At 62.8% G+C, this 27,429-nt stretch overlaps 1 protein-coding gene across 10 annotated transcripts in view; it reads right to left on the bottom strand.

Annotated features, from left to right (window-relative positions):
- EXD3 (exonuclease 3'-5' domain containing 3) overlaps window positions 1–27,429 on the bottom strand; it is a 78,835-nt gene that overhangs the window by 9,290 nt on the left and 42,116 nt on the right. For 7 of the 10 annotated variants that reach the window (XM_059410198.1, XM_059410200.1, XM_059410190.1 and 4 more), the window contains 11 exons: window positions 26,103–26,176; window positions 25,960–25,998; window positions 23,895–24,061; window positions 23,557–23,680; window positions 22,933–23,143; window positions 22,729–22,838; window positions 22,154–22,316; window positions 21,899–22,065; window positions 21,261–21,530; window positions 12,365–12,418; window positions 12,008–12,139 (listed from right to left, as the gene is read on the bottom strand). In XM_059410198.1, the coding sequence (XP_059266181.1) occupies window positions 12,008–12,139; window positions 12,365–12,418; window positions 21,261–21,530; window positions 21,899–22,065; window positions 22,154–22,316; window positions 22,729–22,838; window positions 22,933–23,143; window positions 23,557–23,680; window positions 23,895–24,061; window positions 25,960–25,998; window positions 26,103–26,176 (1,511 nt within the window). Of the gene's footprint in view, window positions 1–12,007; window positions 12,140–12,364; window positions 12,419–12,602; window positions 12,851–19,891; window positions 20,131–21,260; window positions 21,531–21,898; window positions 22,066–22,153; window positions 22,317–22,728; window positions 22,839–22,932; window positions 23,144–23,556; window positions 23,681–23,894; window positions 24,062–25,959; window positions 25,999–26,102; window positions 26,177–27,429 lie in introns of those variants that run through there. The other 3 variants (XM_059410197.1, XM_059410199.1, XM_059410196.1) reach the window with 3 other exon arrangements.

The raw sequence follows: 27,429 nt of genomic DNA, 5'->3' as shown, positions 1-27,429 counted from the left end.
CTCTCCGGGCTCTCGGGCATGTGAGGAAAGGCTATAGCAGGCACCTGGGTTAGCTGTCCACTCCTCTGAGGCCATGACTTGGCAGGGGGTAGCGGGGGGCTTTGAGGGGTCCATTTCCAGGTGTGGGAAGCCATGCCCGAGAGCGGGTCTGCTCTCAGCTCCAAGCCCAGGAATCACAGCCATACCCACCCGTGGGAGTGGTCGTGGCCGACAGAAGCAGAGCTGAGCAACAGGCAAGCTCACAGCGCCCACCCCAAGCTCCATGTCCCTGGAAATGTCTGTGTTCCCCCCCAGATGCTCACTTGCTCTGGGCACCCACCTCCTCTGAATACCCACCCGTCCCAGGCGCACAGGCTGCACACACGTGGCCCTAATGTGTGGGCCTGCGGGGGTCTGGTGTGCACAACCAGAGGACAGCTGGTCCAGAGGGGCACAGTGGAGAGGAGCCGGGAGGCAGCACTGCCCAGAGCCTGCCAGCCCCTCTCAGGGCTGCGCTCTGCTGGGTGCCTGGAGGGAGGGAGAGAGGGTGGGCAGGAGCCACACCTGGGGCTCCTCAGGGCAGGGCGCATGAGAGCGAGCCCACGTTCCCCAGGGTGCGGGGCAGCAGGAAGGCACCTGCCCCGGCTCGGAGCCCAGCGGAAGGGCCCACTCTTAAGGAGGCTGTGGGGGAAGCTCCGGCCTCAGCCGGCAGCCAGGCCTGTGACCTGAGCTCCCCACTGGAGGCTGACCACCTGTCCCTGCCCAGGGGGCACCTGGCGCATCTGCGAACTGGGCCTGGGGCCACGCTGTATCCCGCCGTCACCGGTCGCCACTCTTCCGAGCAAGGGTTGGGTTTTAGCAACCTTACTCCGGCCTCATGGCAAGTGCTGCCCAGGCTCGGGCTCCAGCTCCAGACGGTCCCACCGGCGCCTGCGGCTCCCACCCCTGCCCAGTGAGGGATGGAAGGACCAGTCCCATCTACGCAGACCTGGGAAGGCCATGTTCTGGGGTTTTCTGACCCCACAGGCAGGGCCAAAGGGGGCTTCGGCTCAGAAGCTATGACATGTTTTAGAGTCATCGGTCATTTCTTGGTCCTTTAGAGCAAATTAGGAAAATGGCAAAACATAAAAGAGCAGAAGAAAATCAACATCCCCTCAACCCACCACCTAGAAAAGCCAGCCTGTCACCGAGAAGGGCTCCCGTTCCCGCCTTCCCAGAGCGCACCTACGGCGGCCAGCATCTCAGATGCTCACGTCGGGGGTGGGGGCCCTGGAAGAGCTCAGCCACAGGACACCAGTGTCCCTGTTCCCACGGTGGTTTCTGCCCATTTGGCCCCTGCCAGGTGCCGCCTCTTTTCACTGTCCACACTCGCTGCCTTGAGATGGGCAGGTCCTGAGGCCTTCCCAGGCTGGCTTGTCTGCCCTGACCCCCTCATTCACCCAGAGCCACCCCAACAAATGGTGCCGGTGCATGGCCAAGGGCCGGGATGAAAGACCCCCGGCCTGGGGTGTTGGCTTGACACCTCTCCGGACGGGGCGGGGGCTCTGAGGCCTGGGTCCACTGCACACCCCACTCTCCCACACTGTCCCGGCAACACCCGGGGAGGCCGTCCACACCCGCTCCCCGCTCCGAGTACAAGACGGCTGCTGGGGCTGCGACCCTCCTCCAAGATGAGCGCCTCAGCCAGCTCTGCTGTGAAGACCCTGCGGCCCCTGGCCTGGGATGTTGCCGGATTTCCACTGGAGACAGGCCAAGGGGCCGGGGATCTGCAGAGCCGTGGGCGGCCCACAGCTGAGGAGCACGGGGCATCCGTGGGGGGTCACTGCTGTCCCACTGGCCGGGGGCACGTGCTGGGGGCAGAAGGGCCAGGCCCCAGGAGCCGGGGGGGAGTGCGTGGCTGCAAAGGCTGCACTGGCCTTCTTGGGGCCATTTGGAGGTTTTTGTTTTTTTAGAGATTTTATTTATTTGAAAGAGAGAGACACAGAGAGGGAACACAAGCAGGGGCAGCGGGAGACAGAAGCAGGCTCACCGAGCCCAGAGCCCGACACAGGGCTCCACCCCGGTGCCCCGGGATCTCGACAGGAGCCGAAAGCAGGAGCCCCCAGGCACTCCTTATCGTTGGGTTTTAAAACCTTCTCCAGGGGCGCCTGGGGGGCTCCGTGGGTGAGGCGTCGGGATGCCGGGTCCTGGGACGGAGCTCACGCTCAGCAAGGAGCCTGCTTCTCCCTTTCCTGCCCCTACCCGCCCCAGCTCGGTGGGCGCGCTCTCTCAAATAAACAAAATTGTAAAAAACGACAATAACAGCTCTTCGCTGTGCCACAGACTCGTAGCCGTCCGGTGGCCGCCACCTCTGATGTCCGTGACGTGACGTGGGGCGGCAGCCTTCCCGGGGGCCTTGCTCCAGCTCCTGCCCCGCGCCCAGGTCCAGAAAGGTCCATTCCCCTGGGCCCAGCTCTTCCCCTCTGTGGGGCCAGGGGCTACAGGGGCTAAGCGTGCGGCGTGATCGAGTCCCTGGGAGGGTCCGCCCTGGGCCTGTGGGGTGGGCCGGAGGCCTGCAGCTGTTGCTCCCGTGAGCACCCGGCCTCAGAGCGGCTGAGCGTGTGTCTGCACGTGAGCCGTGGCCAGAGGCGTGAGTGGGAGTGCGTGCGACTGGGCATTCTGCGGTGTGGACACAGGACTGGTGTGACGGTATCTCAGGGTGAGTGGAGGGACCTCCCGCGCTTCCCCAGCCCCGGGAGTGTGTCTGTGTATGAGCAGCCAGCAGGCTGTGTGCCCGTGCTGGGAAGCACACGAGCTCCTTCCTGGGGCTGCTATGGGAGTGAGGGGACCTCCCGAGCCGGTGGGAGAGGACAAGACTATTTCGGAGGGCACAGGCTCAGACGGAAGCAGCCTTACCAGGCTGGCAGTCCGGGTCTGGGACCTTGGCGTAGAGGGAGGTGTCGCCTGGCCGCTGGAGCCAGACCCCCCACCCCCTAGCATCCCGCCAGGCTCGCCTCCTACTGCCAGGACAGGAGGGCCACGTTGACTTCCTGAGGACCTGCCCCTAGCGCTGTGGTCAGGCCTGCAGGGTGGATGAGGGGTTGCCGGAGACCAGCAGCAAGGGCCCTGCAGCCGTGGCTCCTAAGAGGTCCCAGACATCCCTGAGCCTGCAGGCCACTCTGACGACGAGGGAAGAGGAAAGGGCAGCGAGTGGAATGGGAAGAAAGCCCCGGGCGGGACAGACACAGTATCCAGGATACAGCATGCATGACAAGCAGGGCGTGCCCGGGAAGCACTGCCTGCCCAGGTCACTCCGGCCAGGGACACATGGGAGGGCCACAGCCCTTCCCCCAGGCCCCTCAGAGGCTTGCAGGCCCGAGCCCGGAAGGTGGCCAGAGCAGGACGAGCCGGTGGGCTTCCAGCAGGGTGTCCCTTCCCCACCCCGGGCACCAAGCTCCTGGGAGCTTCTCCTCCCCTGTGCCAGCCACAGCCCAGGGCCCGCTCAGGACCTGGACGTGCAGACTCCGCTGTGTGGGGGCAGTGGGGTCGACAACCCAGGCCAGGCTGTTAACAGCTGGGTGGGGGACAGCCCTGCTCCAGCTCCCTCGGGTGGGCAAGCTAAGTGGTGTGAGCCTCGGGGCCCAGACAGGTGGCCACGTCCTGCTGCCGGCTTCCTCCAGCCCCACACGGGAAGGTCACAGCAGCCCCTCCCCACCCCCAAGGGGATAACTTGGGCCCTAAATGTGAATTTCAGACACAGCGTGGGACACATTTCTGTGTGAGGAGCCATCGCTGTCTCCTGAAGTCACATTTTGCGCATTTGTGAGGACGGGTGCCCCGCCTTTCCAGGCTGTCCGGAGAGGAACAGAAGCCCCACCTCCTACTCCCGTGTCAGGGAGACCCCAGTGAGCCGTCAGTGCTCTCTGTCCCCAGGCAAAAGGGCAGGCACCCCCTAGGTCCCTCTGTGAGGTGTGGGGGGCTGTCACCACCCGCCCTGCGTTAGATCACATAGAACCTGGGCCAGAGGATGTCCTCCAGCCTCAGGCCTTGGGGGTTGGGGGGCTGTCGTCTGCCCCCCCTTGGGCCACCTCAGCTGCCCCGGGGTGGCACCCCCTCCAGGAACCCCACTCGGCGCCCGGCCCATCCCGGGGCTCCCGGGCACCCCAGCCGCGGCGGGCGCAGCGCAGCCGTTCCCAGACGGGGGAGGGGCAGCGGGCCGTGAGAACCAGCCGGCGGCTGGTCCGCGTGGGAAAGCGGGAGGAGGGGCGGGCGGGGAGGGCGGGGCGCGCCTGGGAACGGCCCCCGCCCCCGGCCGGCCTTTGAAAGGGCCACTCAGGACACCGGCCCAGATTCAAAAGCAAACGGTTGCGCCTGCCTTCCCGCGCCAGGACCCAGGGTGAGGGGGGCTGGGGGACCCCTCCTGCCTGGGGCAGCGGGGGGCACCGGGGGACAGGCTAAGAAAGTTAGGGAGCAGTCCTGCTTGTCCTGCTACCTTAGACAAGTGGAGCCAGGCCCTCAGACAGCAGGCAGTGGTCTGGAACCCCAAGCCCTGTACCCCGGGGTCTAAACCTGCCTGAGCGTCACAGTAGCCCTGCCCCACTGTGATCCCAGCCAAGGGAGAGAGCAGCCCCAAAGTACTTCTCCAAAGGAAGTGCTATGTTCCAGGACACGGCTGGGAGCCTGGAGGCCTTCCTGGAGGAAGTGACAGCCAACCTGGGGCTTGGCAGACCAGGTGGAGAGAGTGGGAGCTCAGGTGCCAAGCAGCTACAGTATGATGAGCCCAGCATGGTGGGGAGCCAGCATGACCCGGGGCTGATCTCAGGGCAGGGGTCCCCTGGCCCTTCTCCTTCCTGCCTCTGCCCGGGGCCACTGAGTCAGGCCAGGAAAGGTGGCCCCTTCCACCACCACCTGTGCCTTGAAATGGGTTTTCCAATTTGGGGGAGGAAGAAGCTGTCTTTGCCAGAGCCTGCCTCCCCCATGCTCTGCGAGACCCTTCCCCACCCACTTCCCCCATCCAGGGAGGGGTGCAGGGCTTGGCGGGGTAGGCCTGTCTCCCTTGTAGGGTTATCCTGAGGCCCCTCCTGTCTCTGGCTGGCCCCGTCTCATGCTCTCTGATGCCCATCTCCCCTCAGACACCTCTGGGGTCTGTGTTTGTTATGAATGTGCTCCATGCACAGAGGCCCCACCTCAGCAGGTAGGTAGTGAACGGGCTACCCAGCGGTGAGGCTCCGGGAACAGAGCCCACTCCCCAGCCCCGGCAGGGGATATGCCCCACAGTCCCGGCCGGCCATCCGCTGGTCCCTGCCTCATCAGGACACGGAAGGAGCAGTCACTGCCTGGCGGACACCGCCCCCCCCCAGACCCAATCCACGGCCGCCCACGGCCTCCTCTATCTGCAGCCCTGAGGCCAGCCAGGTCTGTCTTGCCATATCCTGGGTTGAGTGGACAGTGGGTCTGTGGAAACCAGGCCTGTTGTCCTCATCCAGGCCCCACGTGGCCCACCAAGGCGCTGGCTGCCCCTGGTTCTGGGGCCCCATTTCTGCTTGGGGCTGGCAATTGCTCAAAATGAAGACGAGCGCCCACCTCCCCCCATCAGATGCCAGCCGGGGCCCATGGCTTGGGTCATTCCCCTGCAAGGGCCCGTGGGTGCCCAAGAAGGCAGCCGTGGGCCATGTGGGAACACAGGCGGGCTGTGGCCAAGAAAACTATTTATGGACGCTGACATTTGAATGTCATGATTTAGCCTCAGGCTGCGGTGTGCTGACATCAGGGCATGTGTCTCAACCTGCCACTAACCCCCACCCTGGCTGGGGGGGGGGCCCGTGCTGCTCTCTCCCTAAGCCTCGAGGTCCCCCAGATTGTGCGGGGGGACCTTCCTCCTGCCAACCGGGAGGCCTCGCTGCATGCAGGGCTCCTCGCCCCATGGAAGGCACCAGGGGGTCCGGCTTCCCCTGTCTCTTCAGAGGCTGGTGAATGGCCGGGTTGGGGCTGGCTTTGCCCCTGGCTGCCTCAGGGTTCTGGATAGCACCGGGGCTCGGGCAGTAGGACCGTGATAGCAGCCCTCGGAGGCACAGAGCAGAGAGGGGAAGGGCCTCGGTCCCCAGAGACATGGCCGCACCTCCAGACTTTATGTTTTGGGCGCCAGGCCTTGTCTTCCTGTTGGAGGAGTCTGGGACAGTCACCCAACAGGGTGACACTGAGGGTGCCCACAGGGCCCTCTCGGCCTTGCCCGGCCTCTTCCCCCTCTGACCTCAGCTGACCAGCCCAGATCACACCCTGGCCCCGCGTGGCCAGGCCTGCACCGTTCTGCCCGAGGCGGTCAGCGCATGCTTGGGGAGCCTTCCTGCTGTCCTTCGCCCACACCTCCAGTGGCCTGACGGGGGCCATGGTTGTGACTGTCCGGGCCACCCACCCCCCACCTGCCCCAAATGTCCACGTACCTGGGCTCCTGCCCCTCCCACCCACCGCGCAGCTGGGAGCACTGTTGGCGCGGGGGCTTGTCCCACCCGCGGTGCATCGCGCCCTCTGAACTCCAACTTGAAGCCTGTCAACCCCTTCTGAAAGTGGACAGGACATGTGTCAACACTCAGCGGTGCAGCCAGAGAAGCCCTGTCCAGAGGGGACCCCACACTGCCGGGGGGAAGGGCCGTCAGGACCACAGAATCACTGTCCGCTGGGTCCTGGGGCGCCGGCCACACGGGCAGACGGAGACGGAGGAAGGAGCGAGGTGCTGGCCGGGCACCTGGCCGAGGCCGGGCTGCGGACTCTCATTCCAGCCTCCCCAGGTGCCCGCCCCGAGCAGCTGCAGCGGGTCTCAAGGCCACAAGCGTGGAACCAGCCCTGAGACCTCCTCCCAGCCCAGGCCACTCCAAGGGACAACATGGCCCAGCGAGGGGCGGGCAGGGGCAGAGGGCCTGGTGAGGACACACGACCAGGCACCCCTTGTGGGTGAGGGTGTCGCATGAAGCTGGCCGCCAGATGGACTGGGAGCTTCAGTGTCAGCGGTGCAGGTGTGGCTGTCAGGCAGGCCCAGGATCTTTTGGAAGTGGCCGGGGTCAGACCAAGGGCAGTAATGGGGTCCAAGTTCTTAATGCCCCAGGGCCATCTGGTGGGAACAGAGGCTGGGGCTCTGGCTGAGACCCATGCCTTCTCTGGAGGGGAGGGAGGCCAGAGGGGTGGCCCCACCAGCTGTGGGGAGAGCCGGGAGCCAGCCTCCCCTGGGAACCGCGCTGGGCTTGCTGACCATCATCCTGGCTAACTCCTGAGTCTGGGGCACGCTGGCCTCAGTCCCTGCCAAAACCCGCCGGTGGGTCCCACTGTCCTTGATGTCTCGCGGCAGCGCGGCAGCCGGACGCCAGCTGGTCCCACCCGTCCTCCTGCAGAGTCCCCGCGGCCATTCCTCCCGCAGCCTCAGAGCCAGCGGGCCGGGGTCTCTCCCCGCAGAAAGTGGTGGCCACCCCTCCCCAGCCTTTGTGCCTGTGTGACCCTGAGGGCACCAGAGTGTGGGAACGGGGCTGGGGGCCACAGAGCACAAAGGCTGGGGAGGGGCGGGGTCAGTGGCTGTGGCCCCTCTTCCTGTCGGTCCCTGGTCTGGAGTTGGTCATCAGGACAGAGGGAGGATCTGCGGGCCCAGGGACAGGCCCAGGCACAGGTGCTGCGGCTGGCCCTGGGTTCCAGGCGTGGGTGCTGGGGGGTGGCTGCCCTGGAGTCCTGCTCACCCCTCCAGGCCCTGGGAGCCCTCTGCTTGCATCCCTCCCCTGTCATGGGTCAGTCTGGGCTGCTGTCCACCTCTGTCCCAGGGTCCCTGACCAGCCCTCTTGCCTCCTGGGTGCCTGTGAGGCTGCAGCCCAAGGCCCGGCCTCCCCCAACTGTGGGCTCCTCTCTGGCCCATCTCCCTCCTGGGGATCCGGTAGCCTGCACCACCCAAGAGCTCCCTAAGGCAGGGTCACCGTCCGCAGAGGCCTCCCCTCCCGGGTGCCCACTTCCGGAGGCCGACATCACTGACTCCCCGGACCCTCCCCCACTTCCACACGGGGCCACGGCCTGCTCCCCACCACAGTGGAGGGGGACCAGAGGGACAGTAAAAATAGACATTATGCCATGTCAGGGGTTCGTACTTAGGCTTTTTTTTTTTTTTAACTCATATTTCTTTGATAAAATATTTTCCCATGGTGGACAGCACTGGGAATGTCCTTTTGGCGGATGTTCCTGATGGACAATCCCAGGCCCAGGTCGCCAGCTTCAGGGGTCACCATCCTGCCCCCTGTGAGACCCCTCAAATCCCTGGTGTGGGCAGGTGGGCCATCTCCCTGTCCACTTTGGGCCTCCGCCACCTGGCTCTGGCCCTGGCACGCTGTCCTCACGGGCAGACGCCCCAGAAGGCAGACCGTGGGGCCCGGAGCACATGCCACGTGGAATGTCCACGCAGCTTGGGGTCAGGGGTGCGAGGGTGAGGCGTGGCCACAGACCCCTGGCCAGGCACCTGGCCAACCCTGGCCTGGGCCTTCTCCCTCCGCACATCTATCCTGTACCCCCCTGCACCAGCCCACAGAGTGGCCAGGCGTGCTCTGGGAATGCTGTGTGTCCAGCGGGTTTTCCCTCTGGGAATGGCACTAAAATAGCATGAAGAAGGGAAGGAAAATGGAAAGTCAGCCTGGCAGTGGGAGGTCTCCGGGGAGGCCGCCCGCTCCAGCCGGGGCCAGGGGCGGCGGAGGCCGTGAGCCACCCGTTGGGGCTTAGGTCCGCCGGAGCATGGGACAGGGCCCTGAAGGCCAAGCACAGAGGCCCTCCCGGGGTCAGTCCTGAATGCGGTGCTCTCTGCTGGTCAGTGGACAGCACCTTCAGATGCCTCGATGGACTTGCAAGCCAATAGCCCCACGGAGCCCCGTGGAACACCGCAGGATGACACAGAGCCCCCACGACACCCCGTGGAATGACACAGAGCCCTGTGGAGCCCCGCAGAATGACACGGAATGAAACGGAGCCCCACAGAAACATACAGAACCCCATGGAATGACACGGAGCTTCACAGAACCACATGGAGCCCCATGGAGCCCCACAGAACCCCACAGAAGGACACGGAGCCCCACAGAACGACATGGAGCCCACGGAGCCAAGCTCGTCACTGTGTTGAGCCTCAGGCTATCCCCATGGAGTGTCCGTGGGGCACCTCTTTTGTGCCTCTTAGGGTTCGCTACTGGTCCACCCTGCCCGGCCCCGAGAATGGCATCCCTCCGCCCCAACACGGGGCTGGGAGTTGGGGAGGCTGGCCGTTCCTGGTTGTTGCTCAGGGCGAGTTCCTTGGGTTTAGCTGGGAATGCCATGGTGGAGGGGTTCTGGGAGCACGTCAGAGGGAAAGTGGCCGGAGCCTGCCTGGACCTGGGGCTCACACAGCCCTGGCCTGCACACCTGGGTGTCTGGCCTGAAAACAGGCTCTAATTCTACCAGCTCGCCGACCCTGAGTGAGCTCAGCCCTCCTACCCTTCCCAGTCGCCTCCCTGGTGACAACGGCTGGGTCCAAATTTAGAAACTCTGGCTTCTCAGAGACCCCTTCTCTGCCCACCGGGCCCAGTAATGCTGGCGTTTCGGGTCCTTATGCACACTCATGGGCCCAGGGAGGGTCCTGCCCTGGGGCCCAGCCAGAGCACTTTCTTGTAGAACTGAGCTCTGATGGAGGCCATGGGCCACCCCAGGACCGGAAGGTTCCCAGGGCCCTTTCTTTTTCTTTCTTTCTTTCTTTTTTTTTTTTTTTAAAGATTTTATTTATTTATTTGACAGAGAGAGAGATCACAAGCAGACAAAGAGGCAGGCGGCAGGTGTGGGGGGGAGCAGGCTCCCTGCTGAGCAGAGCCCGACATGGGGCTCGATCCCAGGACCCTGAGATCATGACCTGAGCCGAAGGCAGACACTTAACTACTGAGCCATCCAGGCATTCCTGGGCCTTTTCTTGACAGAGGTCAGCAGGTGCCAACACACAGCCTCCTACCTGCGCTCCTGCTGGCTGCCCACGCGGTGGCCAGCCCCTGCCTGTGGCCACACATACAGGTCTCTGCCTGGGACCCCACCGCACTCCTCCAGCCCCGTGTGCCTTTTGGTACTAGGGAGGCTGCCATCTGCATCTGGGCCAGCGCAGCTGCATGGTCGCAGGTTGTGGACGCTGTCTCCATCCTAACTGGCTGGCCTCGTGGGGACACTGCTGGGCAGAGCCCCCAGAGGAGCAGGGAGCTGGGGGCTGAGGCTTCCCCTTCCCCATGCCCCTCCCCAGCCCGGTGCATCTGCCTCCAGACCAGACCCCAAGGAGCCCAGACACACTGGTTAGGGGCCCAGCACAGCCTCATGCCGCATCCTGAATCTGGTCCCGCTCCTCTGCTCTGGCACCAGCGGGTGCTCTAGACCCAGCGGGTGCTCCCACCCGATCGTCAGGGCCCCCGAATGTGTCCCACCTGCTACAGCCAGAACAGACCCCAGCACCTCCGTACGCCCCACCCCCACAGGTTCTCTCTGTCCTGGGGTGGCTGAGTGCTCCCTCTCTGGCCTGGGTGCTGGCTGGTCCCCTATCACGGTGGTGCGGCTCTGTGCCCTGGCCTTTAAGCGGACAGCAGGCAGCCCCCCAGACATTCTCAAGCAGCCTGTAGCCTGCCCCTCCTGGCTGGCGGGGCAGGGGGGACCTCAGCCTGCGGGCTGCCGACTCTGGGGCCAGGAGGCACAGCACGCACAGGACAGACGGGGCCACGAGGCTGGGGACGCTCTTCCCTGTGCAGGAGGGTGGTGGCCTGATGCCCTCACAGGCCCGAAGGAGGTCAGACTGCTCCCCAGCATGAGGCTTCCCGGGGCGCCAGTGGGGGTTTCCTCCCAACTACCCAACTTCCTGTTTTCTCAAGAAAACTTAGCAGCAGAGGCTCTGAAAAGCTCATTAAAATGCCTCCCAGGCGTCCCGGACGTCCTGGGGTCTTTACAACACTTGTCGGCTTGAGCACAGACAAAGAGAGGCAGTAGACAAGGTTCCTGTCCTCCTAGAGCTCACTGAAGGAAAAGGCCCCACGGCGCACTTCCCGCCACTGGGTCAGCCGCTGTCCGCTGTCCGTGCGGGCGGGCTGGGGGCCAGGGGATCTGCACAGACTGCTCCTGAGGCCTGGCTCCGGGGCCCTCTCCCCTCCCTCCCACTCCGCTGCATGCCTGTCCTGGGGCGCACACAGACACCGCAGGGGCTGCAAATCTCCTGACTCAGCCCCATGGGTTCAGGTGCCACGGGCCCCGCTGGAGGTCGTGCCTCTCCTGCACCATGGATGGGAGGCCCGGCATCCACCGAGCCACCTGGCTTGGGGAGGATGGCATTCTGTCATGGCTCCTGCCCCCCAAATATCCTGGGACTAGCCAGCACTGCACTGGGAGCCACAGGAGCGTGCTAGGACTGACCCCAAGGCCCTCTGTCCGCTGTAGCCCACGGAGGCCCCAGCCTGCATCACCTCCCACTCAGCCGGAGGGCATGGGGGGGGGCTACCAGAGGGCAGAGCTCCCAGGCGCCCCCTCCCTGGCCCAATCAGCAGACGGTACCCAGGCCCCAGACCCCAAACTTAACCCTGGACATGGCTGCCCTGACCTGGCGATTTCTTCACCCAGAACTTTCCAGATGTTGAGACAGACCCAGTGGCCATCTGTGGCCGTGGACATTGCCCTCTGAACATGGGAACCCCGCCCCCAACCAGACACAACGTCCATGGGCTCCTTTTCCTTCACCCAGAAGCCTGGTGAGAGGCCGGCCCTGGACACGGGAGGAAAAGCTTGGATGGAACAGGCGCTCCACGTGAGCTGTGCCCTTGGCAGTGCCAGCCCCAGAGCTCTGCCACCTCCTGGCCTCAGTGGGGGCAGGAGGAAGAGGAAGAAACGTGGGGTCCGGGTGGCTGCTGCCGGCAGGAACACAAACCCCAAAGCATGTGGTCTCTGCGGTCGGCCAAAGACATGCTGGGTCCTGCCCGTCACGGAAGCGGCTCCCCGACAGCCCAGGGCTCACACACCAGCCCAAGGCAGGCCGGGGATGCACCGGACTCACCTGGCAGCGGCTGAAGATGTCGGCAGGGGTGACGCGCACGTTGAAATGCTTGAGCACGGCCTTTGCCTGCTGCCGGGCCTTGAGGGAGCAGTCCACGGACATGCAGCGCCCAGCCCCGACCTGGGCCCGGAGCTGCATGCAAGTGGGGCGGTTGGGCTGCAGGCCTAGAACCTCCCCTCCCCCAGCTCAGGGGCCAAGAGCCTCCCCTTAGCCCACCCAGGGTGGGACCACAGTGCCAGGTCAGCCCCCACAACCATCTGCCCCACGAAAGGCCCCAAGTGGGGGTGGCCCAAGGGCCAGGCTGAGGCTCCCTTGGAAAGAGGAGGCTCAGGTGGGAGCCGTTCTCGGGGCCCTCACCTTGTGGTACGGCAGCCCTGAGGTCAAGATGATCCTTCCCTCCTGCCTGGCAACCTGTGCAGGAGGCAGATGGACAGGTGAGGGGCGCACTGGTGCTGGCAACTAGGGCTGCGTCTGCCCCCGCGGCCCGTCCTCCCTAGGCACCTTCCGCCCGTCGCCCAGAGCTGCCCCCGTCTGGGACCCGAGCAAACAGCAGGTCCCACAGCCTGAGTCCTGGGGCATTGCCTTGTTGGAGAGATTTGGTCTTAGAATCCTACAAACATTTTGCATAATTGCAAACAAAATTACAATTTAAAAAGCCATCTTTGAAGATCCAAAGATGAAACAATGAGTGGCACAGAGGGGGGGATCCCGAGGGCCGCGAAAGCCCAGCGCGGTGTCTGCGTGCGTCCAGGTGCCCAGCACAGACTGAGGAAGCAAACCCTGCGGCGGCACTTCTGGTGGCCACAGTGCTGGCGGCGTCCCTCGGAAGCGGGCACGTGGGAACTGTGACAAAAACAGACACATTATGCCGGTGCTGGGTGGAAGACGGGGGTGTGAGGGGGGTGTGAGTTCACACTAAGGAAATGGGCTTCAGGCCCGAATGGAAGCTTCCCTGTGAATCTCTTACATGTGTAAGAAAGGACTTCGTCACTCCGGCGACCGCATGGGCCTAGAGAACCCACCCTAGAGCCAGGAGCAGCCTGTGTCCAGACTGGCTTCCAAGTAGGGAGGAGGGTCAGCACTTTTTTGAGAAACAGCTGATTCCGGGTCTGCGGCAGAAAATGCACCCAACGAAGCTGGAATGTCTCATCGTGTCAGAAAACAAAGACGTTATCAGAGCCCACAAGTGTCCTAGCAAAGGGGCTCGGGACGCAATGACAGCTGTCGCGGGCTGCAGGGGCGGAGGAGCTCGGATGTGGCGACAGCAGCCGCACACGGAAGCGCCCAACACGGCTCCATCGGTGCGTCCTGCTCATTTCTGCACTGGTTACCTCCGGAGAATGCGAGAGCCCACTCGAAACTGTAAGAGCCGAACTACGAAAATCTTAAAACGAGGGGGGAATGTCAGTGTTGGGTCCGGCGGGGACTTCTTGGACACGGCACCCAAAACGCAGACAACAAAACTAAAGATAGAGAAGTTGGGCTCCATGGAAAGAACAGAACTCCTGTACCTCAGAGAGCACCACCGAAGCAGTGAGAAGACAGCCCACAGAGTGAGGGAGAATACCTGCAAGTCATGTACCTGCTCAGGGGTTGATACCAGAACACATAAAGGACTCTCACAACCCAGCAACAAGCGAGCAAATAACCCAGTGAAATGTCGGCGAGAGGCTTAAGCAGACGTTTCTCTGAAGAAGACGTACAGACGGCCGACAAGCCTAGGAGAGGCCGTTCAACGTCACTCATCATTAGAGACATGCAAATCCAACCACAGTGAGATACATATTCACACCCGTCAGGATGGCTTTTCTTTTTTTAAGGAAAATAAGTGTTGGGGGGCGCCTGGGTGGCTCAGTCGTTAGGCAGCGCCTGCCTTTGGCTCAGGTCATGATTCCCAGGTCTTGGGATCGAGTCCCGCATGGGGCTCCCTGTTCAGCGGGGAGCCTGCTTCTCCCTCTCCCCCTCCCCCTGCTTGTGTTCCATCTCTTACTGTGTCTCTCTGTCAAATAAATAAATAAAATCTTCAAAAAAAAAAAAAAAGAGAGAGATTGGTAAGGACACAGAGAAATGGAGCCCTCATGCACTAACGGTTGTGATAAAATGGTATATTTACCTTGGAAAACAGTGGCAGTTTCTCAAAGAGTTGAACATAGAATTACCAGATGATCTGGTGATTGCACTTGTAGGCATTTACCCAAAAGAACCGAGAGCAGAACCTCGGACCGATACGCGTGTACCGCGGGGGACGGGGGCATCGCTCCCAACGGTCAACAGCGGAAAGGAACCCAGTGTTCCAGGTGGTCATCAACAGACGAATGGGCGAAGCCCCGCCCCCAAACACGCGCGCGTGTGCGCGCGCACACACACACACTCCCTGGAATTTATTCAGCTTTAAAAATGAAGGAAATTCTGGGACGCCTGGGTGGCTCAGTGGGTTAAGCCGCTGCCTTCAGCTCAGGTCATGATCCCAGCGTCCTGGGATGGAGTCCCACGTCGGGCTCCTTGCTCGGCGGGGAGCCTGCTTCTCCCTCTGCCTCTGCCTGCCTCTGCTCGCTCTCTCTCTCTCTCTGACAAATAAATAAATAAAATCTTTAAAAAAAAAATGAAGGAAGTTCTGACACACGCCACAGCGCAGATGAACTCTGAAGCCATCACGCTGAGCCAAGTGTCTAGACACAAAAAGACAAACAACAAGCGATTCCGTGTACAGGAGGCACCGGAGAGGCCAGACTCAGAGCTCGAAAGTCGGGCGGTGGGTGCCGGGGGCTGGGAGGAGGCGGGTAGAGATGTTTAATCGGACGAAGCCTTTGTTTCGGATGATGAAAAATGTCTGGAGCTAGACAGTGAGCACACAACACCGAGCGCCCCTAACCTTACTGAACTGCACTCAGATATGGCTAAGATGATACGTTTTGTATCTTTCACTACTAAAGTAAGAAAAGGAGCAATCAAGTGGTTACCGTGTAGTGATAACAAGCACACATCTAGGGGATGAACGAAACCCAAGTAGACACACAGAGCCGAAGTAAAGGTGAGGACGGAACCAACAGAGCGACGGTCGAGCGAAAACACGACAGTCACACAGAACCGACGAGGGACTGGCGGCCGGCGTCCCGGCAGCAACGGTGGACGCCGGGAAACGACGTGTCATTCTCAGAGTTCTGTCAGACTCCAGTGACAAGCCCAGCAACGTTCTCTTTCAGAAGAGAAAAGACAGAGGGATTTTTCAGGGGAAACAGCCCCAATGGAAGGACGTAGAAAAGACGTTCCTTCAGCAAGAAAGAGCCCGTTTTTCCGTAGAGCGAGTCTACTGCGCGACGCACATCTACACAACATAAACTCCAAAAACCACCCAATACGTAAAACGAACATGATAATGTCTAATTTGTAGAATTAAGAAAAACAACATTGTGTTTAAACACTAGAAAGTGCTATAAGTAAGTTGGGCAGGAACAAGAAAGCTGATTGTTCTGAGCTCCCTGCCCTAACTTTAACTTCCGACAATGGTAAGATTTCTAGACAGTCTCTAAAAGAATGGAAATAGAACTTATAACTTCCAAGTTAATAGGATAAAAAGTAAAAAGGATAAAGAAACTAAAAGAATAGTAAGAAACAAAGGGAAAAAATAGCAGAAGATGTAAAACCAGCAGAAAGCACAAGTCAGGGGAAGTCCAAGTGGACCCAGAGCACGTCAGCAGCTGTGCTGAGGGTAAACAGACTAAACTGATAATTTGAAAAGCGAATCCTGTCAGACTAGACTTTTTCGTACAGTCAGCTAGAAGCAGTTTATAAGAAATACATCTAATATACAAGCATAAAGGAAGATTCAAAGTGAAAACGTGAGGAATGTTACGCAAACGCGGACCGAAGAATGCTGGAGCAACGGGCCCGCGCGGCTGAGGACAGACGGCAAAGCAACAAGCATTATTAGAGTCAAAGAGGTTTACCTCATAATTATAAAATATTTCACTCAACGGGAAGATATGATAATTCTAAAAAATATACGCATACGCACGTAATAACACAGTTTAAAAACATACAAAGCAAATTCTGACACAACTGTAAGACAAACCCACCATCCTAGGGAACTTCGGCACAGAGAATTAAGCAGAAAAATCATCAAACAAGATACAGATGATTTGAGAAACACATTAATTAACTTGACCTGTTGAGAGAGAGAGTGTGTCTGTGAGAGACAGAAACGAGCATGAGAATCTCTCTCCTCTCAAGCCACGCGGAACACTACAGGGCCATCTGCTCCGCTACAAGGCAAGTCCCCACAAATGCCTGAGCGGACGGTATACAGACTCTGCCCCTTGACCACCCCATAGTTAGGCTAGAAACTTTACTTTTAAAAAGTAACTAAAAGCTCCAAAATTCTAAGCTCTCTGACATTGGAAGCCAGTCCTCTAGGCGCTAAAGAAGTAATTATCACGGGTGCTCAATGATCATTAGAAGCACGAACTAATACAAGTTCTACACATCAAAACTGACAGAAAGCAGGGAAAACAGCATTTCAAGAAAAAAATTTATGATCTTGAATGTTTCTATCATAAAAGTAAGAGGCTAAGAATGAAGGAGGTTAGTACTCGGCTGAGACAACCCCGGGACAGCGGAAGGAAGGTGACGGGGCGTTGAGAACAGACCTCGGTGAGACAGAAGACACACCCCAACAGGACCCGGACCAGACCCCGGTCACGCGGAAGCGCGTCCCGGGCTGACCAACCCGCCGGCCACGGAAGAGGCGGCACAAGCGTGCACCGGGGCGAGCGCGGACGCGGCAGGGCCCCACGAGCAGCAGCACCATCCCTACGCATGGGACGTGGGGCGGGCTGGACGCGCTCCAGAAAAAGGCAGAAACTGCCAGAGTGACTCAAGAAGATACGGACGGGGCGCCTGGGTGGCTCAGTGGGTTGGGCCGCTGCCTTCGGCTCAGGTCATGATCTCAGGGTCCTGGGATCGAGCCCCACATCGGGCTCTCTGCTCAGCGGGGAGCCTGCTTCCCCCTCTCTCTGCCTGCCTCTCTGCCTGCTCGTGATCTCTGTCTGTCCAATAAATAAATAAAATCTTAAAAAAAAAAAAAAAGAACTTGAAACCACAGCCAGGGGTGTCAGAAAAGGGTCACAGGTCAGGCCAAGATGGGTTCAACCTGGACGGGCAAGGTCCGGCCGGAATGAAGGATGCCGGCGGTCACAGTGTCACAGGAAAGGGAACAGGCCTCTGTGCTTATCGGAGTGGCTGTGGGGCCGGCAGTGGGAGGGCACCCTTGGCTGGCCTGGGTCTGCAGCTGCCACCCTACTTGGGCCCAAGAAGTGGAGTGAGGACGGCCCCCCTTCTGCTCCTGGGTGCCACTGTCCTGGAGCCAACGTCTGAGTGAACATGACGGGAACAGGGAAAACCCAGAAACTGGAAGGTCTGGAAAGGGAGGAAGAAAAGTGTCACTGTTTGTGGGTGGTGCGTCCCCGAGGAGCTGGCTGCCGCGTGGGCAGGACCGAGGACACTTTCGTCAGGTTTCTGGGGGGGACACCAGCCCTTAGGCCAATTCCTGGGGCAGCTCTGACCAACGAGGCACAGGCGCTCGTGGAGGAGGTCGCGAGCCGTGTCTGAAGCCCACAGGAGAGGACGGAGACCCGTGCTCGAGGGCGGAAGGCGGGGTATTGTGAACCCGCCGCCTTCTCCCCCCAGGTTCCTGGTCAACGCGGCTCCGAGCGAAGCCTCACGGCCTGGCCGCTCCTATGGGACGGGCCACAGGCTCACCCCGCCGGCGGCCAAGACGAAGAGGAAAGCCAGAGGCCCCAGACAAGACTCGGGGAGACGTGTTAAGGGTCCCCAGGAGGACTCAGCGTGGAGTCACGCTCATGGGGCACCATCAGCGCGCGGACGAGAGGCACAAGGGGCCCCTGGGGTGGTGCTGCTGTCCCTCTCCACCCCTACACGGCTCCACCACAGGGAGTGCCACCTCCGGGGACAGCCGCGGACACAGGGCGCCGGAGGCCCGACCCGGCGCTGGGCACACAGGCACTCCTGCAGGCACCCGGACGCCGACTCCCGGACAGACACCCCGTGCGCAGGAGCCACTGCCTCGGGCCGGGGACCCGCCTCGTGGGCAGGCCGGGCTAAGGACCGCGTCGGGCTCGGCGATTTTCTTACAAAGCCCCACACGGAACTGGAGGCCCGGCAGCTGGTGAACGTGGCAAAAGAGACGGGTGGTGGGCCCCGTGGCAAAGGGGACTCATGCCGTCACTCTGCTGCCCGCAGCGGGATGGCCCAGGGCTCGCTCTTGGGGCAGAGACAGAAGCTCAGTCCCCATGCGACCGTGAGCAGGAAGCGCGGCCCCACGCCCATTCCTCCTCCGCCACTTTGCCCGGCACAGTCAGAGCAGCCGCCGAGCCCACATCCTCCTCACTTGGACAAGAATGTCCGGAGGTGGCAGACGCATGTTCACCCGAATCTCTCCTACTACAGGCACTCGGCCACGGGCATCCACAGGCGGGCCACAGACTACTGGGGACACCACTCCCATGGGACACAGTGCTCTCCCACCTCACTGGACTCGAGGACCAAGCCAGAGGTCCCAGACTTCATGCAGAGACCGCATCCTGAAGACCGTCCTTGGGAACCACTTCTGGCCCCAGCGGGTCAGTGAGGGTCACCCCAGGAAGCAGCAGCCGTCGGGGGTGTAAGTGGGGACCTGGCCAGGTGCACCTGAAGTCCGCTGCCTGTCAGGGGCAGGTCACAAGCTGTGGGGTTGCCACGGACACAGACTTCCTCTGTGCATTCTGACTTCCACAGAGGGACTGCGGGCTCAGGCTTGGTGGAGACCAGCAAGACCCCTGCTAGCCTTCCGTAAACTCATTCTCTGTCCTCTGTGTGGCCAGACCCAGCCCCCCGCAGGCCATGCTTCTGGAATCAAGCACTTGGTTTCGGCATCTCTCGCCATGTACCAGACAGACTTCCCGCATCGCCTGACAAGACCTTCCCCAGCTGACCCCTGTCCTCTCCCACTCGAGGCCCCGGGTGTGGAGGCCTCCTCCGTTGTGGACAGCCTGCCCGGCAAGTGAGGGACACAGTGCCACTGCCCAGAGTGTCTACACCCGCTGACGAGCGGTGTGACGTCTCCCACTCTGGAGACATGTACTGAAAACCAGAATTCCTTAAAAGCTTGGATCAAAAGGCCTACTTGCACCAAGTTAAAGGGATTTTGGAAGCTACGGCTGATGCCAGCCCACGGCCCAGGTCGGGCTCACACCTCCCTGGTATGTGGCACCAAGTATGACCACCCACTAGTACCACCTCCCAGACCCCAGGAACGGGAACGTCCGTGCGTTTTTAGTCCCGTGTGGGTTGGCAGCACGTTCCAGACCCTGCCTGTCTCACACCTTCCGTGCCTTCCACTTGCAGTCCCCCAAGGCCGGCCAGACTTCTCTCGGGGAGACCCCAGCCCCCCAAGCCTGCAGCCACTCTTGATTTCCAAGCTCCTCGGCATGTGCAGCCGCTGCTAACCCTCGGTGCCGCTCTGCGGCCGGCTGGTCCTGCCGGTCCCGCTGGCTCCCGGCGTAGGGCTCACACCAAAATCTGGCTGCCGGCAGCCACACTCTGGGGAGAATCCACTTCTGGGCTCCCGAGGGCCGGCAGGATCCAGTTCCCTGCCTGACGTGGGGCCTCGGGCACACTGGCACCTACCCAGGCCTGACTCCGACTTCTGTTTCTGCTCCAAAGGCTCATGTGACCACACTGGGCCCACCTGAGTCATTTAAAATAATCTATTTTAAGGTCAGCTGCTTAGTAAATTAATGTCTTTAAATCCCATTTGTCGATGTAGAAAGTCACGGGGCAACACAGCAGGGTAAGGAGCAGGAAAGCCGAACCCGGCCCCTGGTTCGCTGGAAGCCCCGTGAACTCTTGGGGGTCAATGGGAGGGCACCTCCCCCACCCCCGGCTCCGGAATTCCGTGACCCGAAAGGCCTGGCGTGGAGTCCCCAAGAAGCCAGGCTGGCCGCCTCGGTCCCAGCCCCGCCGCGGGCTCAACTCAGCTGGGGTTGGAAGCAGGTGTTCTGTGCCAGGACAGTGGCCGGGGCTAAGCTCGGCACAACCACCTCCTCCCTCAGACGCCAGGACCAGGCCTGTGGGAGAGATAGCCCGTGAGGGGCCAGAGCTGGGGAGAGGCGGCACCCTGTTGTGAGTGTCCGCTGCTGGCCGGGCCGGGCCTGTCCTCCCCCAGCTCTGGCCCCTCCCTCCGGCAGCCTCAGCACCAGGCAGCGGGCGTTGGGGTGGGGGGGCGGCCAGCACTGAGCAGGTCCCCAATGCTCTCCTGGCTTTGGCCTCTGCATCAGTGGGGGGTGGGGGCAGGAAGTGCCCGCCCACTGGGCTGGCGGCATCAGGGCACCTGGGCCCTGTGCAGACAGGCGAGAGCCACGGCCCTCTTTGCTGGCAGACCAGGCCCACGGCTCCGTGGTCTCGGCGTAGCAGCCCGCTGTCTGCTGAGCCGGGGACCCTCTGTTAGAAACACGTTTGCAAATGCATAAAAGAAACCACATACGAACAACAACCATGACGTGGCAGCCCTGTGTGTCACGTGCGGCAGCACTGCTGGAAGCAGCCCAGGTGACTGTCCCTCATGCGGGGAGCGCGGGGACACTGCCATGGTCCACTGTGAACGGAGCACTACGGGGCCCCAAAACGGAACGAAGCACAAACACATGCGACAATGACCGTGAGCCCCGAAAGCGCGGCGGCGAATGAACGAGGCCAGCCTTCCAGAACGAGCGCCAGCGCGGGCAGAACCACAACCACAGCCGAGAAAACGTCCTCAGAGCAGCTGTGGCTGGTTGTGGTTGGGCAGAAGGCCGGTGGATGGAACACTCGGCTGGGGGACCCGTGTATGGCTTTGCCCCCATACGCCACATCCCAACCCCAGAATTCTGAGACCTCCCCCAGCCAGGTTCTCTCTGTGGCCCCGGGGGCTGGTGTTCCCCCAAGCAGGGTCCCACTGCGGCTGCGAGCACAGCCCCCTTCTGTGCAGTGTCTCCAGGGGCCACAGGACAAGGGGCGGACGGTGGGGGCCTGCCCAAAGGAGGGGAGAGGGCTCCCACCGGCAGACCCCAGGGCCGGGCAGCCACAGACATCTCTGCCCCTGGACCCAGGGGAGCCCCGTCCTCCACCCCAAAAACTTCAAACACGGCTGCTGCTCCCAAAGGACAGGGAGACAGCAGGGCCCGGAGCCCCAGGTGGGTGGGCACGAGGCCCCACTCACCTCTGCAGCCCTGCGGTGGTCCTCACCGGCGCCCAGCGTCAGCACGTCGGCCCCCAGGCAGCGCAGGCTCCGGGCCAGCCCATGGAGCATGCTGTCGCACACAGCACGGAAGGCCCTGACGGGGACCTCTGGGGCGGTGTCCTGCTTCTCAGCCACAGGCTCCCGCCACACGGCTTGGCTCAGCCCGCGGGCCCCTGACCCCCTTCCTGGTCTTGACGGGGGTGAGAGCTCTGAGGGCCAACCCTGAGAAGAACCGGGAGTCGCTGTGTTCTGTGCAGGAGAGAGCAGAGCAGACTAACACAGTGATGCACAGCCACGGCCCCCGGGGCTTCCGCACGGGTCTGCGGGCTGGGGATCTGTGCACAGCACACCGGGGCAAGGGGCTTGGGGTGCACGCCAGATACTGCCCCGGACCTCGGCGGGAGCAGCTCAGGCCTGGCATCAGGAGAGGGCTGGGGACTCCTCTTCCTACAGGACACAGGCCTGGGGCCCCACTTCTCTCCGGTGGAGGGACCCAGGCCCTCTTGGAAGCAGCTGACTGCCCCCACCCCAGGCCTCCTCCCTTGTAAAGACCTCATTCTAAGGACAGTGAGTCTTCCTGAGAACTCGAGGGAAGGGACCTCAGGGGCCACACTCACCGGCCAAGGCGAGGCTGAGGCCTCCTGCAGGCCGGGCAGCTCCCAGGCCTCTGGCCTCTCACTGTTCACTGGCCTCAGGCTCCTGGCCAGGTCCTCAGACAGGCAGAACCGGGCAGGTTCTCTGCACAGAGCCTGGTACACCTCCAGCAGGCAGTAGGCATCAGCAGCTGGGGGTCACGGGGCAGCCTCAGCCTCCAGCTGGGGGGCGCGGGGCTGTGGGGCAGGGGCATGTTCGGGAAGGGAGAGGGTGCCCACCTGCGTACACCAGCTGCCCCTCGCTCAGTGGCCGCCGGTCCCAGTTAGAGAGCTGCTGCGCCTTGTCCAGGGGCTTGCCCAGAACCTGCTGCACCAGGAGGCTGAGGCCCCGCGGTCCCCTGGCCTCACCTCTGCCTAGAGCCGGCTTGTCTGCCACCCGCATCTGCCAAGACAGAGCCTCTCAGGAGTGAGGGGCCTGCCCTGGAGGAGGGATGGCCACCACTCGTGCCATCACTGTCGCACATGGGGACCCTGCCTGGGGAAGGCCCTCTGCCTCCACAGCCACCGCGCACAGAAGGAAGGACACAGACGCCCCGGCAGGCAGGCGCAGGGACTCAGAACCACGGTGACCTGCCCGCAGGTCAGCTCTGGGGCTAACAGCTTAGTCCCCAAAATGCGCTGATAACTCAGAGGGGCCCAAAGCAGGGCTGGTTCTGGGGAAAGTGTGGGGACATGTGGTGACACCCACTCCTGGGACGGCCCTGGTGACCTGGGCGACCGCAAGATGCTCTGAGGCCCGAGTGCTCCACAGACACGGGCCTGTGCTAAGGGCCCCCACCCCCCGCCCCACTGACCTGTCTGTGCACCTGCAGCAGATCTAGACTGCCCCGCAGCTGCTTCTCCACGTGAGCGAGGGCAGGGCAGGAAGCACCCAGGCTCCGAAGGTCCCCTGACATCCCGTAACCTGCGGGGAGGGCGGTCCGTGGGACAGGCACCTAAGGAAGGGGCCCCGGCCTCGTGCGAGCACCCTCCCCTGGGGTGGCAGGAGCTTTGCTTACCCAGCTTAGTGATGGAGGGATCCGAGAGCATCTGGGAGACCAGCCTGGAGAAGGCCTGGGACACCTGCCCTCCCACTGGCCGTGAGAACACAGGCAGGTCCAGCAGGAACACGCGGCCCTTCACGGCCAGCTGCAGGATGGACGCCTGGGGCCGGCCCCCTGTGCCAAACGAGGGTCGCCACTCCAGGTCCACAGCGAGCACCTGGCCGGGCTGTAGAGAGCTGGGATGAGCCGGTGAGGCCCCCCCGGGGGCCACAGGCCTGGGGCTGAGGGTACGGCCCCCCGAGGGTGAGGGTGAGGGGAGGCAGTGCTACCGCCCTGTGGGCTCCTAGGGGACTGGGGCTGGGCCTGGCCCTTGGCTGCCCCTTGTTCCACACAGAAGGGGACGAAGGACTCCTTCTGGCCTCCTTGGGTGCAGACCAGCCATGGCACAGGTGTGGAGCTGCCGCAAGTGGGGGGCCAGAGCCAAAGGGCTGTGGGCAGGTGCCCCGTACTGCCGCTTTAGGCCCGGGGTCTCCCAGATGGTCTGGTATGGGTGCCCGGCTCTACAGCGGCGCTTAGGGGGCTGGGATGGAGGGCCTCGTGGTTCACGTGTGGACAGAGCCCCCGGAGTCAGACACCCACCTGTAGGAGCTCCTCCTCGTGCCTGGCTAGGTCCTCCCAGGAGGCCAGGAAATGGATGTCCCCGCTGGCGATGGGCAGCTGATAGTAACCATCCCTCCGGCTCTCGGAGCGCACCTCAGCAGCCCTACAAGCAGCATGGCTGTGGGTCCCTGCACCCGCCCAGCTGGCCCAGGGCAGACCTTGGAGAGGCGGGGGTGGGGGGGCTCTGGGGGCACGTCGGGGGCTGGCAGTGTCCTTCCCCAAACTGTTGACATACAGGCCTCACGGGGCCACTTGCCAAGGGATGGGGGTCCAAGCGCCTGCTCCCCTCACCAGCCTGCCAAGCCTGGGGTGCTTACCGCCCCTGGAGTTTGAGCCGGCGGAGCTCAGTGGCCACCGAGGCTGGCAGCTGCGTCTCAGGCAGCGAGAGGTCCAGGGCGCACTGGGCGGCCACGGCCTGGTTGTCGGGAGACGCCAGCCACCACCGCAGCTCGTCCTGCAGCTGCTCGTCCTGTCCCACCAGGGCCTGCGGGGCACACGGGAGGGGCTGTGCAGCCTGGCTCTGCCCTGAGGGAGTGGACAGTCCCCCGGGCACCCCCACCCCGCCAGACCTCACAAGTCCCAAAACAGGGGGCTGTGATCTGAAGGAAGGCCACAGAAGCTCCACGCCTGTGGCTCTGTGCCGACCCCGCTGTTGAGCGAGGGCCCCCAGCGTGGCTGGGTTGAAGGCTCGCCGTCCCGTGTCCACGGCCCAGCCCAACGGCCTCGCCCCATCTGTCCGTCTCTAGGCCTGAACTGACACAGTCCTGCCCCCAGACCTGGGACCAGCCCTATCCTTCTAGAACGTTGCCTGGCCCTGCTCCTCTCCGCCCTAGCATGGTGGGGCCTGCTCCTGAGCCTGGGGCTGCCCTCGGGTCTCCTCGCCCCCGCTCCTGGGCTGGCTGACATTCTCAGGGGAAGGTGGGCCTGTGTGACACCCCTGAATCCCCTGTCCAGAGAATGGACACGGGCAAGCAGCCCTCGGAGTAGCAATGGACATGGGGGCCTCACCAGGCTGCGTCTCCCACACCAGGGGCCAGCACAGAAGCAGAGGGACTCAGGTAGCCCCTGGGTGTCCCACCTGTGTCAGCTCAGTCCCGGGACACCCAGGGCCCACCTGCACCACCAGGGCCCCGAAGGAGGGTTTCCATCCTGGCTGAGCCCCTGGGTCCACAAGGTCAGAGGCTGCTGTAACTCAGGTGGGAGAGGACAGGACCCCGTCCTCCTGGGAGGCCGAGCCTCTCTCCCTCCTGATCTCTGGCCCGAGGAGCCCCTGCTGGCTGACAGGCCGGGCCCCTCCCAGACGACCCTGTTGCCCCAGCAGCCTCAGGCCATCCGCTTCCCAAAGGCTGCGGGTTCCCACGTGGACAATATGCGGAAACCCTCCGCATTCTTCAGGATGTCCGCTGCCCTTCCGGCTGCCTCGGCCTTGGCACCCAGGGGGGACCAGCCTTCCGGGCCTTCCCTGGGGGTCCACGTTCCTCTCCGGTGACTCACCACCCACCCCACACACCCAGCACTCCAGGGCTGGCTCAGGGCTGCCCCCCGCTGGACGCCCGATGCCAGACTCTCCCTGGGGGGGGGGGGTGTCCCCTGCCCATCAAGTGGCCCCTGGCGCCATGCATGCTGCCCCTGGAACCCCTCACACCCCCCCTGCCCTCCAGAACGGCTTTACCCAGGACTGGGGACAGCTCTCTGTCCACGACGAGCCACACCTCCAGCTCATGCCTGAGGACGGAAGCTTCTAGACTGTCCCGTCCAGGCTGCCGTCCTGGTGGGCACTGGAGTCCCCACTCCCAGGAGCGGCCTTACAGTCCAGCCTCCTCTATACCCCCGCAGCCCCCAGAGGGGCAGCTGCCTCCCTCTCGGGCTGGGGCTTAGGGGGCACAGAGCCCTGGACCAGGACAATGCTCAAAGGTGGTCTAGAATATTCCCTTGGGCAACACTGTGGTGCCTCCAGCAAACCTCGTGTTCTCTACCGCCTGGGGCTCTGTCCACTGAGGGCTAAAGGAGGGTCCAGGCCCCCTAGCCGCTCTGGCCCTGCCTCACCCGGGTGGGGCCCTCACACGAAGCTGACCCGTCGGGATCTGCCTCTCGGAGCTTCGGAGTGGGGTGGGCAGCCCTGAGGCTCCGTGTCTGGATCCTTGTCCAGGAACCTATGCTGGGAAGGGAGAAGCCCTTTCTTTACACCATCTGCTACCCAACCCGCCAGGGACACCAGGGGACCTGACCCAGCCTGTGGCCAACGGGAAAGCTGTCTGGGCCGCACGTCTGGGCCGCGGCACGCACGCGTCAAGTGTGCGCCCCACGCCCAGTCCGCACGTGTGCACGCACGCTCTCAGGGGCCAGGTCCTCACACAGGTCACCAGCGCCCTCCAGACTCACCTGCACGTGCTCAGTCCAGTTCTCCCGAGACCAGCTGCCCTGCAAGAGTGAGAGACAATTCTAGAACCCGGAGACACTGTCCCACCCGGAGCACACCCCCCTTCTCACCGCCCCAGAGTGGGCTCTAAGCAGGGCACACGCACCTCCACGAAATGCTCACGGCACAGGTGGCGCAGGGCTGCCAGACGCTGCTGAGCGACGGCGTGGGGACACAGAGCTGAGGAAAGACCACAGAGCTCAGGGTAGGACAGGGGCTGCACCCTACGCCCTGCCATGGGTGGCCGGACTCCCGGCCTCCGACCACTTCCGGGGTCTCCTGGAGCCCCTCCCTCCACCCTGGGGACAAGGGAGGGCAGCCCGGTCTCTCCAGGTGCCACTCCACACTCTCCAGGCAGGACCCTTGGGCTGGTGCATTCCCGTCTGGTCCTTCTGTGGGAATGTGAGTCCTCCAGGAAGAGGTCGTCTTGCTCACATGCCGACACACTGGTGCCTACGAGCCGGCCTCGCTCCCAGGAAGGGCACCCCCTGTCCACCCACCCCCCGTCCACCCATCCTGCTGTCCAGCCATCCGGCTGCGGCTCCCTGCTCCCAGGGCTGGCTGTCCTTGAAGCCTGGCAGTGCAGATGGGATGCTGGCCACAGGACAGTTAGGGACCTGGTCTTCTAAGGACCCTCCACGGGAGTGCCTGCCCCGCGAGCACCCACTTTCAGCACGGGGAGTGCCCTTGTGGTGGGGCCACCGTCCACACACAGCTGGCCAGCCGGTGACTCTGGGGCACCGCTCCTCCTTCTTCCTGCCCCCAGGAGGCCGCTTGGGAACCTGAGGCCACACCGCAGAGCGAGGGGGACGGAGCCTGAGGAAGGGAAGGACGGATAGGTGAGCAGGCAGGGGACAGGGGCGGCGGCCGCCCGGCCAGACTGCGAGGTCACCGACATGCTCTCTGGGCCCCGCTCGGGCTCAGATCTGCAGACAGAAGCCGGCCTCCCGGATGTTCTACACTTCGAAGCGTCACTCTGTCAGTGGGTCCTGTGTCCAAAAGTTTCGTGCAGGCAGTACCCCCCCGAGGATGGCCCTTGAAGGCAGCCTGGCCAACTGGCCCAGACCCGAGCGCAAACCTTTAAAGGAAAGGCACAGGGGACGCAGGCTGGCCACACGGCACACGTTGAACACCCGAAAATGCGACAAAATCCAAATACAAGCCAGACAGCATGCTGAGGGCTCCTTTGTGCCAGGACTCCCTGGGGGGCTCCACCTGGGACCCGGGCCTGGGGGGACTGGTGGGGAGCTCGGCGTGGAGAGGCAAGCACTCCCCGGCCTGCCTTCTGGATCTGACATTGGTGTGTGAGGGACCTGGGGCCAGCTGGGGAGGCCACAGACGGGGCCTGGCTGCACACAGTCATGAAGAACGGGAGACCCAGGAGGGTCCTCCCCACTCCCGAGCAGGGCCCCTGAGCAAAGCACCCCCAGAAA

This window comes from Mustela nigripes, chromosome 9 (genome assembly GCF_022355385.1).
Source record: "Mustela nigripes isolate SB6536 chromosome 9, MUSNIG.SB6536, whole genome shotgun sequence".
Lineage (NCBI taxonomy): Eukaryota > Metazoa > Chordata > Mammalia > Carnivora > Mustelidae > Mustela > Mustela nigripes.
This window is presented reverse-complemented; position numbering and strand designations above follow the sequence as displayed.